At 39.9% G+C, this 13,891-nt stretch overlaps 1 protein-coding gene across 5 annotated transcripts in view; it reads left to right on the forward strand.

Moving 5' to 3' along the window:
* The window catches only part of LOC111873908, a 115,860-nt gene that overhangs the window by 56,214 nt on the left and 45,755 nt on the right, over nt 1-13,891 (forward strand). For all 5 annotated transcript variants that reach the window (XR_002844453.2, XM_023868987.2, XM_023868989.2 and 2 more), the window contains one exon: nt 6,630-6,776. Coding sequence is in view for 4 of the 5 variants with exons in the window: in XM_023868987.2 (XP_023724755.1) it covers nt 6,630-6,776 (147 nt within the window). In the remaining variant the exon portion in view is untranslated. The remainder of the gene's footprint in view (nt 1-6,629; nt 6,777-13,891) is intronic.

Consider the following 13,891-nt stretch of genomic DNA (forward strand, 5'->3'; position numbering starts at 1 on the left):
ACATTCTCCATTCTCGTCCTTGTGTAATCTCAATTGCCTTGTAACTTCTATTATATACGACTTGCTCTGTCCTCTATAAACCTTCGGCACGGACAACGCACAGAAAACACAGCCCCTGTACTGTTGTGTGACAACATTGCCTACGCGCAAATATGTTTACTGAGTCGTTGCCTAGCAATGAACGTGTACTGTTGTCACGCTCTTAAGCGAGAATGTGTTTATCGTGCCGTTGCATAGCTATACAGGTTACGTCAGTACCGGAAGAGTACATAGTAATAGAGCACGACTATATCGTTACCAGTCCTTCTCTGTTCTTGACTAACAGCTGTCGTCATGTCTTATTTTGTGGTATTGCATGAGCTGTTAAGGTTCGGTCACACAGAGCGCTACGTGCGCGACGCACGCTACGTACGGTATGTTCCGTATGTTAGCTGCGTCGCAGAGTGTACACATCGTACGTAGCGTACGTAGCGAACATAGCGTAGCGCTCTGTGTGGCCGAACCTTTATAAAGACCAAAACAAGTAAAATATGCAAGAGCTTCAAACTGGTGCATTGTATACGCTACTGGCTTCGCTTCAGTTCAGCGTACTTCTTATACTGGCTGCAGCCATTCAGTTCCTTTCACTACTACGACTATAACGTCTGTTTCATTCAACAACGGTGTGTGCATGAACATGAATTTCGTTGCGTCTTCTTATTTGTTACTATTCAAAATCCTTGTTATCCCCAGACAGATCGTAACAAAATGACCTCTCTATTCTTCGTACAATAATGGAATTCCATATATTTGTATGAAAAACAGAATGTTATCGACACACTTCATGGCGAGTTATTGACACACTAAGTCTCTGGCTTCCTACCGCGGCGGTCCTGGTTCGATCCCGGGTCTGGTCAAATGGGATTTGTGGTGGAAAAAGCGGCGCTGGGGCGGGTTTTCTCCGAGTACTTCGGTTTACCCTACCAATCTTCATTCCACAAAATTCTGCATCATAATCACCCGGAGCAGGTATAATAGGCCAATCAGTGGCCGCCGTATCGAGTGAACCCAGTTGGACTCCGCCCCCAACTATGCGAAATTTTATTGACATTTCTATTTTTTGAGTGTTTGTAACGAGAAGTTGCAGTTATGTACATGTTATGCCATGTTTTTCTTTTTCTATCTGCACGTAACAACTCATGATGAGGTGAATGTATTGTCATTATATCTGAAACTGGCGAACTTAATTCCAATCTTTATTAAAATCGGATAACAATAACGGCCGTAGGATTTCAGGTTCTCACAGCGGTAGTTGTGAAGAGTTCCACCTTCTGGAATATAACATCCTGCAATCTGTATAGAGGCAACCGACTCTGCTTGCCACCTGTTTTCACTTGGTTTCTTACTTGGATTATTCTTCAACCGTGAAGATGGAGGTGACATGTTCTTCCGAAACATCAGTTGACTTTCAACGGATTATACGGCGTTATATCTTAGAAATTAGAATCCTTAACAAAAACGGCCGTTTTATATAAGGACCTACCTGTTTTTCTGTGCGCATATTCAGCTTAGCTACATGTGTATCAGAGTGAAGCTGCGATAAAATGGAACACAGCCGAAATTTATATCCAATATATTCTTTCTGTGCCGGTCACGGTAGCCGAGCGGTCTAAGGCATGCACTGTCTTCGCTCGCTTGGAAACCGGGATCGTGGGTTCGGATCTGTTTCTTGTGAGGTACGAACTTAGTCCTTATATATTATTCTTATACATTGCCGGGCACGGTAGCCGAGAGGTCTAAGGCATGTACTGTCTTCGCTCGCTTGGAAACCGGGATCGTGGGTTCGAATCCCACTCATGGCTTGGATGTTTAGTTTGTGTGTGTGCGTTTTTCTGTGTTTGTGTACAGGTAGAGGCCTTGCGACGAGCTGATCACCCGCCCAAGGAGTCCTACCGAATGTGTAAGATCTAGAAAAACCGAAGTGAACGGAGTTCATGGAGGTAGGCCTAGGCCCAATGGGGCTGTAGTGTCAAGGAAAAAAAATCTTTCTCTAAGTTGTATGATTTTCATTTAATTAAAGGAGAGAAATGCACTATATAATTACGCTGTGCATATACTCGTGTTTCCTAGCTTGAGGAATTCCATCTTCTGGGATATAATAGTGTGTAGTCTGTTGAAACTCAATCGACGTTTAGGAGGAAGCAGACAGCAAGCAGCTGCGTATATCTCTTTCATTCCTGTTTTCTTGCTTACCTGATTTTTCCAGCCGAAAGTTGGAAGAGACGCATTTCCCCGAAACGTCGGTTGACTTTCAACAGACGACACGGTGTTATATCCAAGATGACAGAACTTCTCATAACTACAGATGTGAAAACCTAAAGTCCTACATTTCCTAAATTCATCACATTTATACGCTGCGTGCTATGAACATGAGAGTTTTTGCAGTTGTCCCAAGAATTTTTAAATAAGTAAAGTTCTAACGTTTATACCGAAATATGTTTTTTTGGGATTTTGCCTTTCGCATGCTGTTCGTTTTCCGCCCCTACCAATGTACTCTTATAAGTTACTTCACATGACTCATAATTTGTCTCCCCCTTGTGAATATTGTTAAATGTATCAGGTACAGAAATATTTATATACAGAACTTTGAATGGTAGTTGAATAAATATTTCGTGTTACGTATTAACCATTTGTACAGTAAACAGTTCTGTAGAAAAAATAATTTCTACTCAAGCTTAGTGTAATATATCGATTACATTGGGCACATAAGGAAAAAAATGAAATTCTCTCTACAATTTTACTACAAACCTGCAAAGCCTATTTAGTTCAATTTACGTTGAATATTTATGAAGACGTAACATAATGGTTTTGCTGAGTTCGTCGAAATAAATGACAGTGTAATTCCTCCTTTGCATACCAAAACCCTCTTTTTCTAAATCTTACCAAACTTCAGAAGCCCAGACAGTCATTAACTAAAAATGTGAGATATTCAACATTGCTACTGATCAGACTTCATTTTAAAAATTACCTTAACTGCTTTGATATATTTTGTAGAAACCTTGGTCACAAGAAAAAAATAATAAAATTCAGTTGTGATTTATTTACGTGAAAATTTAACAGCCCAAAAGCCAAATACAAAGTGAATACAAGTAAAGAAAACAAACAAAACAGGGACATTCAAAATAAAAAACCACTCAGCTTTTATTTTTGCGTAATTATAACAATAATAATCCCATTAACGCAAAGTAATCTTTGAGATATGATAAAATTAAAATATACGCAATTACAATGACAACATTAGCGTTTTAGTGACTGAAAGAACCACGGTTAGTATAAATTGAGAGAAAAAAAAATATATATTAAATATATATTGTCGCGTATCGGGCGTATATCGCGACAAATAACTTCACGGTACATTTGGTATAGCGAATTTTATTTCACATTCGCACTTAGTCACCCAAATTACAGATTCACGATTACTGCTATCTGCAGTATCACAATTAGTACACTCCAAATGCCACAATACAACTGACTAGTTGCTGGCTAACTCGGAACTAACTCGGAGGTAGCTCGAGGACTGACTCGTAGGTAGCTCCAGGACTCACTGACTGACTCAGTACAACTAACTGGGAATAGCCTTCGCTGCTCCTTATGTAGCCTTGATCGGACAATACGGAAAACGGCCACGTAATAAGCACCCTTGTTGCCTGGCGCTGTGTTGCTAGTAACGCTAGCGGTAGTAACCGCTGTTACTACCGTAACAATCCTGTTGCGTCACCGTTACGTTACCGTGCGGAGGAGGGGGAGGGGAGCGCTGACTTACCCGCCGCGTCACTGCCGGTGGGGGGGTTCTCCTTTGCGCAACATGTCACAATATATTATTATTTTTATTATTATTATGGTTGGTTGAGGCACTATGTTAAAAGCCAAAAGGTCGCGGGATCCAATCCCGATGAGGTCGATTTTTTCAGTTGACTTAATCCTTCCAGCCGCACTATGATCCTTGGGTCGACTCAGCCTCTGGGAAACGATTACCAGGAATACCCTTGGAATATTAGTGGGGGTAAAGGGCGGCCGGCGCGTAAGGCTGACAACCTTGCCGCCACCTATGAGCCTATTGTCTAGAAAATGTGGGAACCTCAACATCTCACAACCCTATGGGCTTCCATGGTCTGTTATAGGGATACTTTTACTTACTTACTTTATTATTATAGTTTTTCGAATTTCTCATCTATAAGCGCACACACAATGTTCCTTTGATTTCAATCAAACTAAACTTGGCAACAGGTGTTCATGCCACCAGAATTTAAATTCAGATAGTGACGTTCAGCATCTCGTCATGTTCCCCCGATCCAGTTCTCCACAGTTGTCAAACTCCAAACTTCCCCCTATCGATTTCTGCCCATATGACTGCGTGCCAAGGACAAGGGGAACGCGCGGATGATCTGATAGGCCAGTGAGGTTGATGAAGTGATGAACCTCACTTTGATATACTTGTCAGAAGAGAATATTACGTCCGTGGTTGCATCTGGCTAACGTACGAAGGAGTGAGAAGTAAGGGCGAAATGCAATACAGTGGTTTGAAAACGAGAAGGAATTCGTAGAATAATTATAGTTCAGTAAATTAATAATTTTTAATAATTGTTGAATTTACCTTCAATTAATTTTACTGAAGCTTTCAATGATAAACTAAATTCCCGGGACAGCTTTACATACGATTAACAATTTTGCGACTTTTAAACTTGCCTTGACAAGCTCATTCGCTCATTTAGAAAATAAGAGTTGATAATTTGATAATTCTCTTGGTACGGAACAGGCGGGTTCGAGTTCCGATGAAGTCATTGGATTCTTCAATTGACCTAATATTTTCAGCTGCACTATGACCCTGGGGTCGACTCAGTCGACAGAAATGAGTACCATGAATCTTTCTTGGGTGTAAAGAGCAGCTGGCGCGTAAGACTGACAACCTCACCGCCATCTGTGAGCCGATTGTTTAGATAAAATGTGGGAGCCTCGATGTCTCACAACCGTATGGACCTCCACGTCTTGCTACAGGGATAGCTTTATCTCATCTTATTGGTAGCATGAGCTCCTTTAGATCTTCTATAAAACTTACGAAAGGAACACTTATATAGGAGCCAATGGGCAATCCTCCTTTATTAGCAGATTACAAGTGACGTAATGATGAGATTACGTTAAGGTTTATCAGTATTAGCCGAAAAGTTCTCTTTGATTTGATATCAGTCGTGTGTTATATGGTGTGAGCTTTACAATTGTGTACTGGAAATATAAACTTACTTACAGTCATTACAATAAGTTTTATATTCTTTAAATATGCATTGGTATCATTAATATGTATCTAAAAACACCCCATTTCTTAAGTTATCTGCTCTTATTCACCCTTATACTTTGCGTACTGCAAACGTGCCTTCCTATATTTGTTATAGATTTTTTTTTGTAGTTAACACATTAACATAAGAAGGAATGTTCCGATTTTCTGTGTTTTCTCTTAAAATAAGCTATACTGAAGTAATTACTTTTATTTTTCTTATAATTACTATTCGAGATTCTCAAAGCAGTTAACTTTTAAATACTACCACTTTCTGGGGGATTATTTTCCCCTTGGCACTACAGCCCCAGTGGGCATAGGCCTACCTCCATGAACTTCTCCGTTCACTTCGGTTTTTCTAGATCTTACACATTCAGTAGGACTCCTTCGGCGGGTGATCAGCCCGTCGCAAGGCCTATATCTGTACACAACCACAGAAAAACGCAAACACACAAACTAACCATTCATGCCCTGAGTGGGATTCGAACCCACGATCCCGGTTTTCAAGAGAGCAAAGACAGTACATGCCTTAGACCGCTCGGCTACCGTGACCGACCTTTCTGGGGTTTTACGCCGTATAATTTTGTATATAAGTACAAAACCTTCGTACTCTTCTTCTACCTAGAGAATGGAGGCAGCAGGTTCCTCCGAAACATGTTAACTCTTCCAAATTACATGCCGTCAAACACAGGATACCACGATTTTCATCGGGGATACCTCAGTCAGTATAATGACTATTCTATGGGTTGGTCGACGGATGAATCGAGATTCGATTTCGGGCAGTCTTAAGACTGTTCTCATCTCCGCGTCGTCCAGACCGGCTCTGGGACCCATCCAGCTCCCTCTTAAACGGGTTCCTGGGGCTCTTTCACCGGGGATAAACGGCCAGGTCGTGAAAATGGCCACTAACAATCTATTGCTGTGGTTAATTTTGATGGAAATATAACTCCACTCCGCCATATATCTTCGTGAAGTAGTGCTTGTGCCGTGCCATAGCTCAAGAGGTTAGTCGCTGGCTTCCCACCGCAGCTGCCACGGTTCAATCCCAGGTGTTGTCAAGTGGGATTTCTCTCCGAGTACTTCGGTTTCCCCTGCCAATCTTCATTCCACAAACTGCTCCACAGTCACCCTCACCTATCATCTGGGGCTGGTACAATAGACCAGAAGTGGCCGCAGTGCATGGGACTTAGTCCCACCCCACTAGCAATAAAAAAGAAGTGCTTAATTAATTATGCAGAGGGTAAATTTATCTTTTATTAGTTATGTAACAGTGAATTTTGATCTTAAGTGAAGATGTTACTAAGATGTTTCTCTTTCTTAGATCCGGACTGGACCACAGGTTTGCTCTGACGAATCAGGCTTTGAGCAACATGAGCACCTGGCCACAAGTCCATGTTCCAGAAACCGAAAAAAGCACCGTTCTGTTGGGCAACAAAACCACTTTCTTGAACCGCCTCAATGACTTTAGGTGAGTTTATGCTAGTAATATTTCAAGAACTTGCTTACCCTGATACATGTGTAATGTTTTTATAATAATGAATGGAATAATGCCATTACATTGGATCTTATTTGCATATGTAGAGGAATATATTGCACATTTAACAGGCGCATTCGGCAAAAGCAACTATAAATAAACTGCTAATATCATGTTGAAATACTTACAATGGAGAATTAATATATTTTAAGTATTTATCCAGATAAACGCGAAAAATATTTGAACTCTTATGTAAAAGCTATACTTCAATTAAATAAATATTTATATTGTGACATGAGGTCTGAAAGCCTGAAGTAGGCATCCAAAAAAGCACAACATAGACGTCTGTTGCTAGACAACGGCTCGGTACTTAACAAGGAGCAGTGTATACATCAGCGCCTAGGCGGAAATTGTAAACACGTTCACTCGACAACTCGTATATAAACAGACTGTGAGCACGGATATGAAAGACATGACTCTTCAAAGAGGTGGTTCCTAACCCAACCGCCTAGCGGGAATAAAAGTCCAGTTAAGAAGACATCAGTTCACGCCCGTGTGAAGGCAGGTTCGAATACCTCCACCGTGAACCTGCGAGTCGTAGGAGGCGACGAAAAGAGAAGTCTCAAATTTGAGACAGTAAAATATGGTCTCGAGTACCAAGCGCCTCGGACCCGAGAAAGACTGCGCTGGCAAGGACCAGCAGCATATACAAGAGACAGACCTGGCCTCTCGTCAGAGAGGGCACCCACAAGAACAAGACCGCAACTGTCAAACAATAATAAAGGTCTGGTCGCAAGCCCCAGATGGGTGCTTTGTGCCAAGACAGACTGGCCGACTGACCGTCGGTCGTAAAACGAGACTCAGGCTCAGCCATCAGTTCAGAAGAAGTTCAGAAGAAGTTCAGAAGAAGTTCAGAAGAACAGGATACGACAACGCGGAAGAAGAAGAAATAGCTCGGCAGTGAATCAGCGTGCTTTGAGAATGAATCGGTGTTAGTGGAAACGGGTTCGTTATCCAGGAGGATAACTGGTGCATTGTACGTCTGATGACTGGCGAAAGGGTTGAAACATATTGCGTCTCAAATAAACATAATAAAAGCAAATGCTGATGCAGTAGTGTCTTCCTTGATTTGAATACTGATTATTGTTGTGCAGACGGTATATCCTATCCAGAATGAGTTACATATGTGAACTGTTACAACCGAGATTAACTGTGTGAATGACGTCAAATAAACCGAATCATTAAATCTAGAATCCACAATTATTAGTCACACGCACCACCCTATACGTGACAATATATTCTATGTACACATATACATTCAGGTAGAACGAAGCTTCGTGTAATTATTGTCGACAAGGAGAGTCTTGCAGTCTTCATATGTGTTTGGGGGACCATTGTGTATTGTTCGGTTATCTCGTGTGTGTTCTGAAGACGTTTACTGATTCTTGAAATATCAAGTTAGGAAAGGTAAGCAGAGAACAACATTTCTACTTTAACTGTCTCGAAAACCATTACAGTCCAATAAATTATGTTGGATACGCTATGTGAGGCGCAATATTCTTTGCAATGTTTGCTCGAAACAGTTTCTGCTTCGATAAATATTTCGGCTCAGAGAAAGAAATGTGCTGAAACGCATATACAGTCGTTATATAGTTTCGTTAGACAATAACCACAATTTGTATGTTTCGATAAGTTTTAGTAAAACTCTCTAATATCAAATTTTATGAAGAATAGTAGCGGTTTGTGACAAGTCTCATACGAACAGGCTGACAGCGGAAGGAGCGCTCCGCGTGGTTATGAACGCAACTAAAATGTTGAACACTTATGAATTTTTTTTATTGTTACTTAAATAGCAATCAGAATTATCATATTCTATAAGCTATTATGGTGACATTGGGTTACTGAGCCCGCCTATGGTCTTCTGAAATGAATCAGGAAAGGACATAACGACGTACTTTTTTTGAGCATGGTAACGAATTTCTATATCCACTAAATAACCATTCACATTTCAAGGCCTAATATGATCTTTGAGATTACTGCTATATTTAAATAAATCAGTAAAGAACATTAAATAGACATAAATATACACAAGTTGTATCATCGATTCTTTAATTGGCGGTTTTGATTTAACTGGAGAGGTTGCAGACTGGTGAACGAAACGCGCAAGAATGAAGTGGGCTGTGTAAAGTAGAGAGTTTTAATCCGGAGGGACTGAAGAAGTACACGAAGCGTATCAGCATTGTTGGTTTTTAGCCGACCCCACCCTGTTAAAAGTCAAAGCCATTATTGTTGTGCTAACCTTTTAATAGAATTGGGCTTGTTAGAAAACAGTAAAACTGCTATGGAATTATATCGACAGATAAAGCACGGTTTGACGTAACAGTACTGACAGCCTTTCCTAGCAACTTATCACAATATTGCACGCAGTGTCATTTTGTTTCCGCTATATTTCCACAGTCAAACATCCGACGACTGGAGAGGGAGGAATTGAGGTTATGCTTGTCACTCGGCTTGATGAATCACATTTTAGTAATTACATTTCCTGCTTCGTCGTCATCAGAAGGAGTTTCCGGGTTTTGTCGAGTAGTTGAAATGAATACAAGGGAACTGCAGCGATGGGTATCATATTCTATGTGCTGAAATGGTAGTGCTTTTTATTTAGTACAGCTGTTTTCGTGACAGGTCTTGTCGCGTTTGTCAGCAATATATCTTAGTGAAATTCTGGGAAATTTGTGTAATTATGTAAGAGATGTTGCACTGCATATGTAGCCACTAAATTCTCCAGATATGAATGAAATTTTATTTGATATGCCTTGCCAATTACGAAATATTAATGAACATTAATTTAAGGTAAATTCATTTAATAAAAGGAAACAATATTAGAACTAAGAGGTAGGAATTTTCATGAGACTGCAGAAAATTGCATAACGAAAAACTTCATAAATTTTATTTCTAACTGCAAATCAAGGAGCATTAAACAAGTGACTTCTATCATGGAGACAATAGGTTCAAATCTCGGCAGAGATAATGGCTACACTTACTTTGATTTTTCGTGATTTTCTTTAGTTCCACCAGGAATCGAGACAGTAGCTCTGGTAATTCGAGATTGCTTCGTTCCGAAATGCCCTTCTTCTGTTATGCATCCAGCTGGCTTTGTACAGTCTAGCTACTGAAATTGTCGTTAATTAACCCGTAAACAAAGTAATATAAGAAAGAGTGGGTGAAGGTGGGAGAGATGACGAATTTGTTAAAATTTTTAGTCACCAGCCTGGAGGGGAGAAGGCACTAAAAATATAGGCATAGATGGCATTATCATATTGAAATGGAACGTAGAGATGTAGATGTAGTGCTCAGACTGGATTAATCTGGCTCAGGATGGTGGTCAATGGTGGGATCTTGCGAAAATGTATTGAAAGTTCCCGTTCCTTGAAAGAAAATTTCTTGACCATCTTCACAAGAAGAATTGTTCCATTGCGATTGAGATTTCAGTTTGTTAGTAAATTCTTTGGTTGGTTAGTTTAGGTATACAGCAACTGAAGAGAGAACATAGTTCAGTGTTGCAGTTACTGAAGACGAGAACACATGCGTACTGTGAGACAAACCTGTTTTCCTCACAAATTGCGTATGGGGTGTTCATGATTATTTTGTCTGCGCCGCGTCAGTGTTTTTTACCTTGAGTCTCCGCGTCAGGATGACCTCTAGCGTGTAGGAGGTATATGCCACTGGTATGTCACTCACTCATGGAGCTTGAGCCCTTCTTGAGAAGCTGTCAATTATGCGGTTACTCAAGAACTTCCCAGCATTTTATGGAACCCGAAGGTTGGTTACCCTCTTCAAAAGAACCATCCAATTGTCGCCCATCCTAAGCTAGATCAACCCAACCCATATCATCCCATTCTATCTCTCTGAGATCAATTTTAATATTGTCCACCCACCTATGTCTTGGTCTTCCCAGTGGTCTCTATCCATCTGACTTTTCGACCAATATCCTCTATGCTTTCCTCAACTCCCTCATTCGTGCTACATGCTGTGCCCATCTCATCGTCCTTGACTTGATCATTCTAACTATACTTGGAGAAGAGTACACGTTATGAAGCTCCTCAATACGCAGTTTTCTCCAGTCCCCTGTCACTTCATTTCTCTTCGGTCCAGATATTCTTCTCAACATCCTGTTCTCAAACAACCTCAGTCTATATTCCTCCCTTAATGTCAGAGACCAAGTTTCACACCCATACAGAACCACAAGAAAAATTATAATTTTGTATTCATTCATCTGAAATCTGTCAAGACGACAGGTCCACAGTCTCTTCCAAAACAGTTCCTCTACTTGATGTGATCTAGAGCTTTCTCCTTCAAATGAAAATATCCTCTTCTGTCCCCAAGGTCATCAAGCATCTTCTTACGTCTTCTTCCTCGTCTTCTGGTCACTTCTATCCGGCCCTCCATCTTTCCTTCAGTAACTTCTTTTAGAAGGCAGTTACCGCGTAAGATATGACCAATCCAATTAGCCTTCCATTTTCTTATTTCGTATAGGATATTCCTCTGCTCACTGACTCTTAACACTTCTTCATTTCTCACATAATCAGTCCAACCGATCTTCTCCATCCTTCTCCAACACCACATTTCGAAGCTTTCCAGGTGTTAACTGTGCCACATTTTCAAAACATCCGTTACCTATCTTTATGTCACGATTTTGCCCATTTTGGTGACGAGATATCAACGTATACTTAGTTTTCTCTGTGTGTACTTCCAGACTAACCTCCTTAGTAGCATCAGTTAATGATTGTGTCTCTCCTTATGGTATCTATATTAATTCCTATTAGATTTACATCATCAGCATACATTGGCACCAAGTATGTTACTCAAAATATTGCTGTATAATTATTACACCAAATAATAAGTCTCCTTCGTAGAATTTTGTGCTTACTTTCAATTGTTCGGGTCAAGAGCTATGGATGTGCTGAAGTTTTAACTAACTTTTTAACTCCGTGGTTTTAGTCCGCAAGCTAGCTATACCGACCGAGCGACAGCCGTTTTTCGGCGAAGTTAGTGCCAACTTTAGCGCCTAGAGGATGTCACGTGGTCAGCTCAACGGATCCCCATGGCCGTTAAGTCTCGGTTTTCTAGAGCGGATCCGCTATTTCCTTGACATAGTTCCTCAATTATCTTCACGATGTTGAGTGGACCTCGTTCCAGCCCCATACTTCTCAGAAAATCTGGTAGCGCCGGGAATCGAACCCGGATCTCTGAATATGTAGGCAGGAACTCTGACCACTAGACCACAGATTCGGTCGCACGTGCTGTAGTAGTTTCATAAAAGAGGTCATGATATTTTACACGTTATCCTGCAGTATTTACAGCTGTGACAGTAATGTGAGCAGCTGTGTAAATTACGATAGCCAGACGAACTCGGACTATTTCTTCCCTACCACTTTCAAAACCGCTCGAGGTCGTACCAACTGTCGTACGAAATAAGATCTATTCCACCATTATCGAAGCTGCCTCATCCTGAAGCGTCACTTCTAAAATCCAGACTGATCATTAGGATGAGTGGAAGGTACTTCCTCCTTCCCTTCGGGTCTATTGTTCATGGTTAGTTCTCAACTTTATATTATTCATTCAAAATTTGCATTTAAAATTCCCTGAAAATCAAGGTTTGTCCCCTTACAGATATATTCACAGCCAGTTAAAAATGTACAGTGAGATTGAAGAGCTGAAATTCTTCAAAATGGGAGGGCATAACTATTATGAAAATGCTTGTATAATTGGCATCATCTAAGGATATGATTTGACAGTTTTTTGTAAGATTTGAATGCAAAACTACATAAGGATTATCGTATCTTTTAGTGTCACGTTCATTCATATGTAAAATATTCTTTACATAGTTATTTCTGCAAAATTATTCACCACAAAGCTCTTTAAGTACCACATAAAGATAATGTATTTTATTCGTATCCTGCAAGACTGGATGATCAGTCAAATAGATTTCCTATTATCTGAGTTTCGAATTATTTCCTGCCTCTTTATTACTTATTAAACCCTGGATTTTATTAAGCCTTTGGCTTCTACGTTTCCTCTATCTTCCTTGATACTTTCATAATATTACAAAGTCTTAAAATAGATTGGGTATTCCGAAGATGCAATATCTGTTTGCACTTAAGGCGCAGTGTATTTCATTTTTAATCTGGTACAGAATATGTAAGCTTCCTGCTGCAGCTTCTCATCACGTAGTAAACTGGTTTTTGTCGACATGTGAAATAAATCAGTCAATAGAAGGATCAGTTTCACTAGGGGTGGCTGCCCCACTTTTGCGATCGATTTGACATAAACACATAAATGGAAGTGCCCGTCAAATATAAATCAAAATATAATAATAACAATATAGCAAGATAGCAAGGTACCTTCGAGCACCATAATATCTGTCTGTGAATACATCCACAATATAATTACGATTACAACTGCATACTTTGGAATATAATTATATGTACAGCCCTTAACTGTCCTTAAATTATGTAACTAGTTTCATTTTAAGACTTTTACTTTAATTGTAATTTTATGTTTTATATTATTTTATACTATTTGAAAAATATAATACTACATCGTGTAATTAGTACGGAATTCAATAGCTAAAGAAGTTTTTAAGTGTATTTACATGATGATGGTTTCTTGAAAGCCGAAACATGTAGTAAAGTATAACTTGAAACTACAAACATATATTATTAATTGTTGAGTTGTGACGGTTTTCAATAAAGAAATATATAATACACAATAGGATGCATTCACTGAAAATTTATGAGACAATCCAATATAATTCTGGTGCAGTCGGACACGAAAGCTTCTTTCCACACGGCAAAATGCGTACTTCATCCTGTTGTCAACTACAGCATAAGACGGAAAGAAATACACAATAACTAAGTGTTCCCTTCGTCTTCTGGAAACGTCCTGTTCTGACTCATTGTTCGAGTTGTCACCTTATACCGCTACACCCTCCAATTTGTGAGCAAGTACAAGATTTCAGAGTCGGCCACTCGCGATTCCGTCCACTGCAGTAATTATTTAGTAAAAAATTAAAGGAAGCTTATGAGTTCTCCAAGCAAGGGCCGCGCCAT

This window comes from Cryptotermes secundus, unplaced genomic scaffold, assembly GCF_002891405.2.
Source record: "Cryptotermes secundus unplaced genomic scaffold, Csec_1.0 scaffold597, whole genome shotgun sequence".
NCBI classification, from domain to species: Eukaryota; Metazoa; Arthropoda; class Insecta; order Blattodea; family Kalotermitidae; genus Cryptotermes; species Cryptotermes secundus.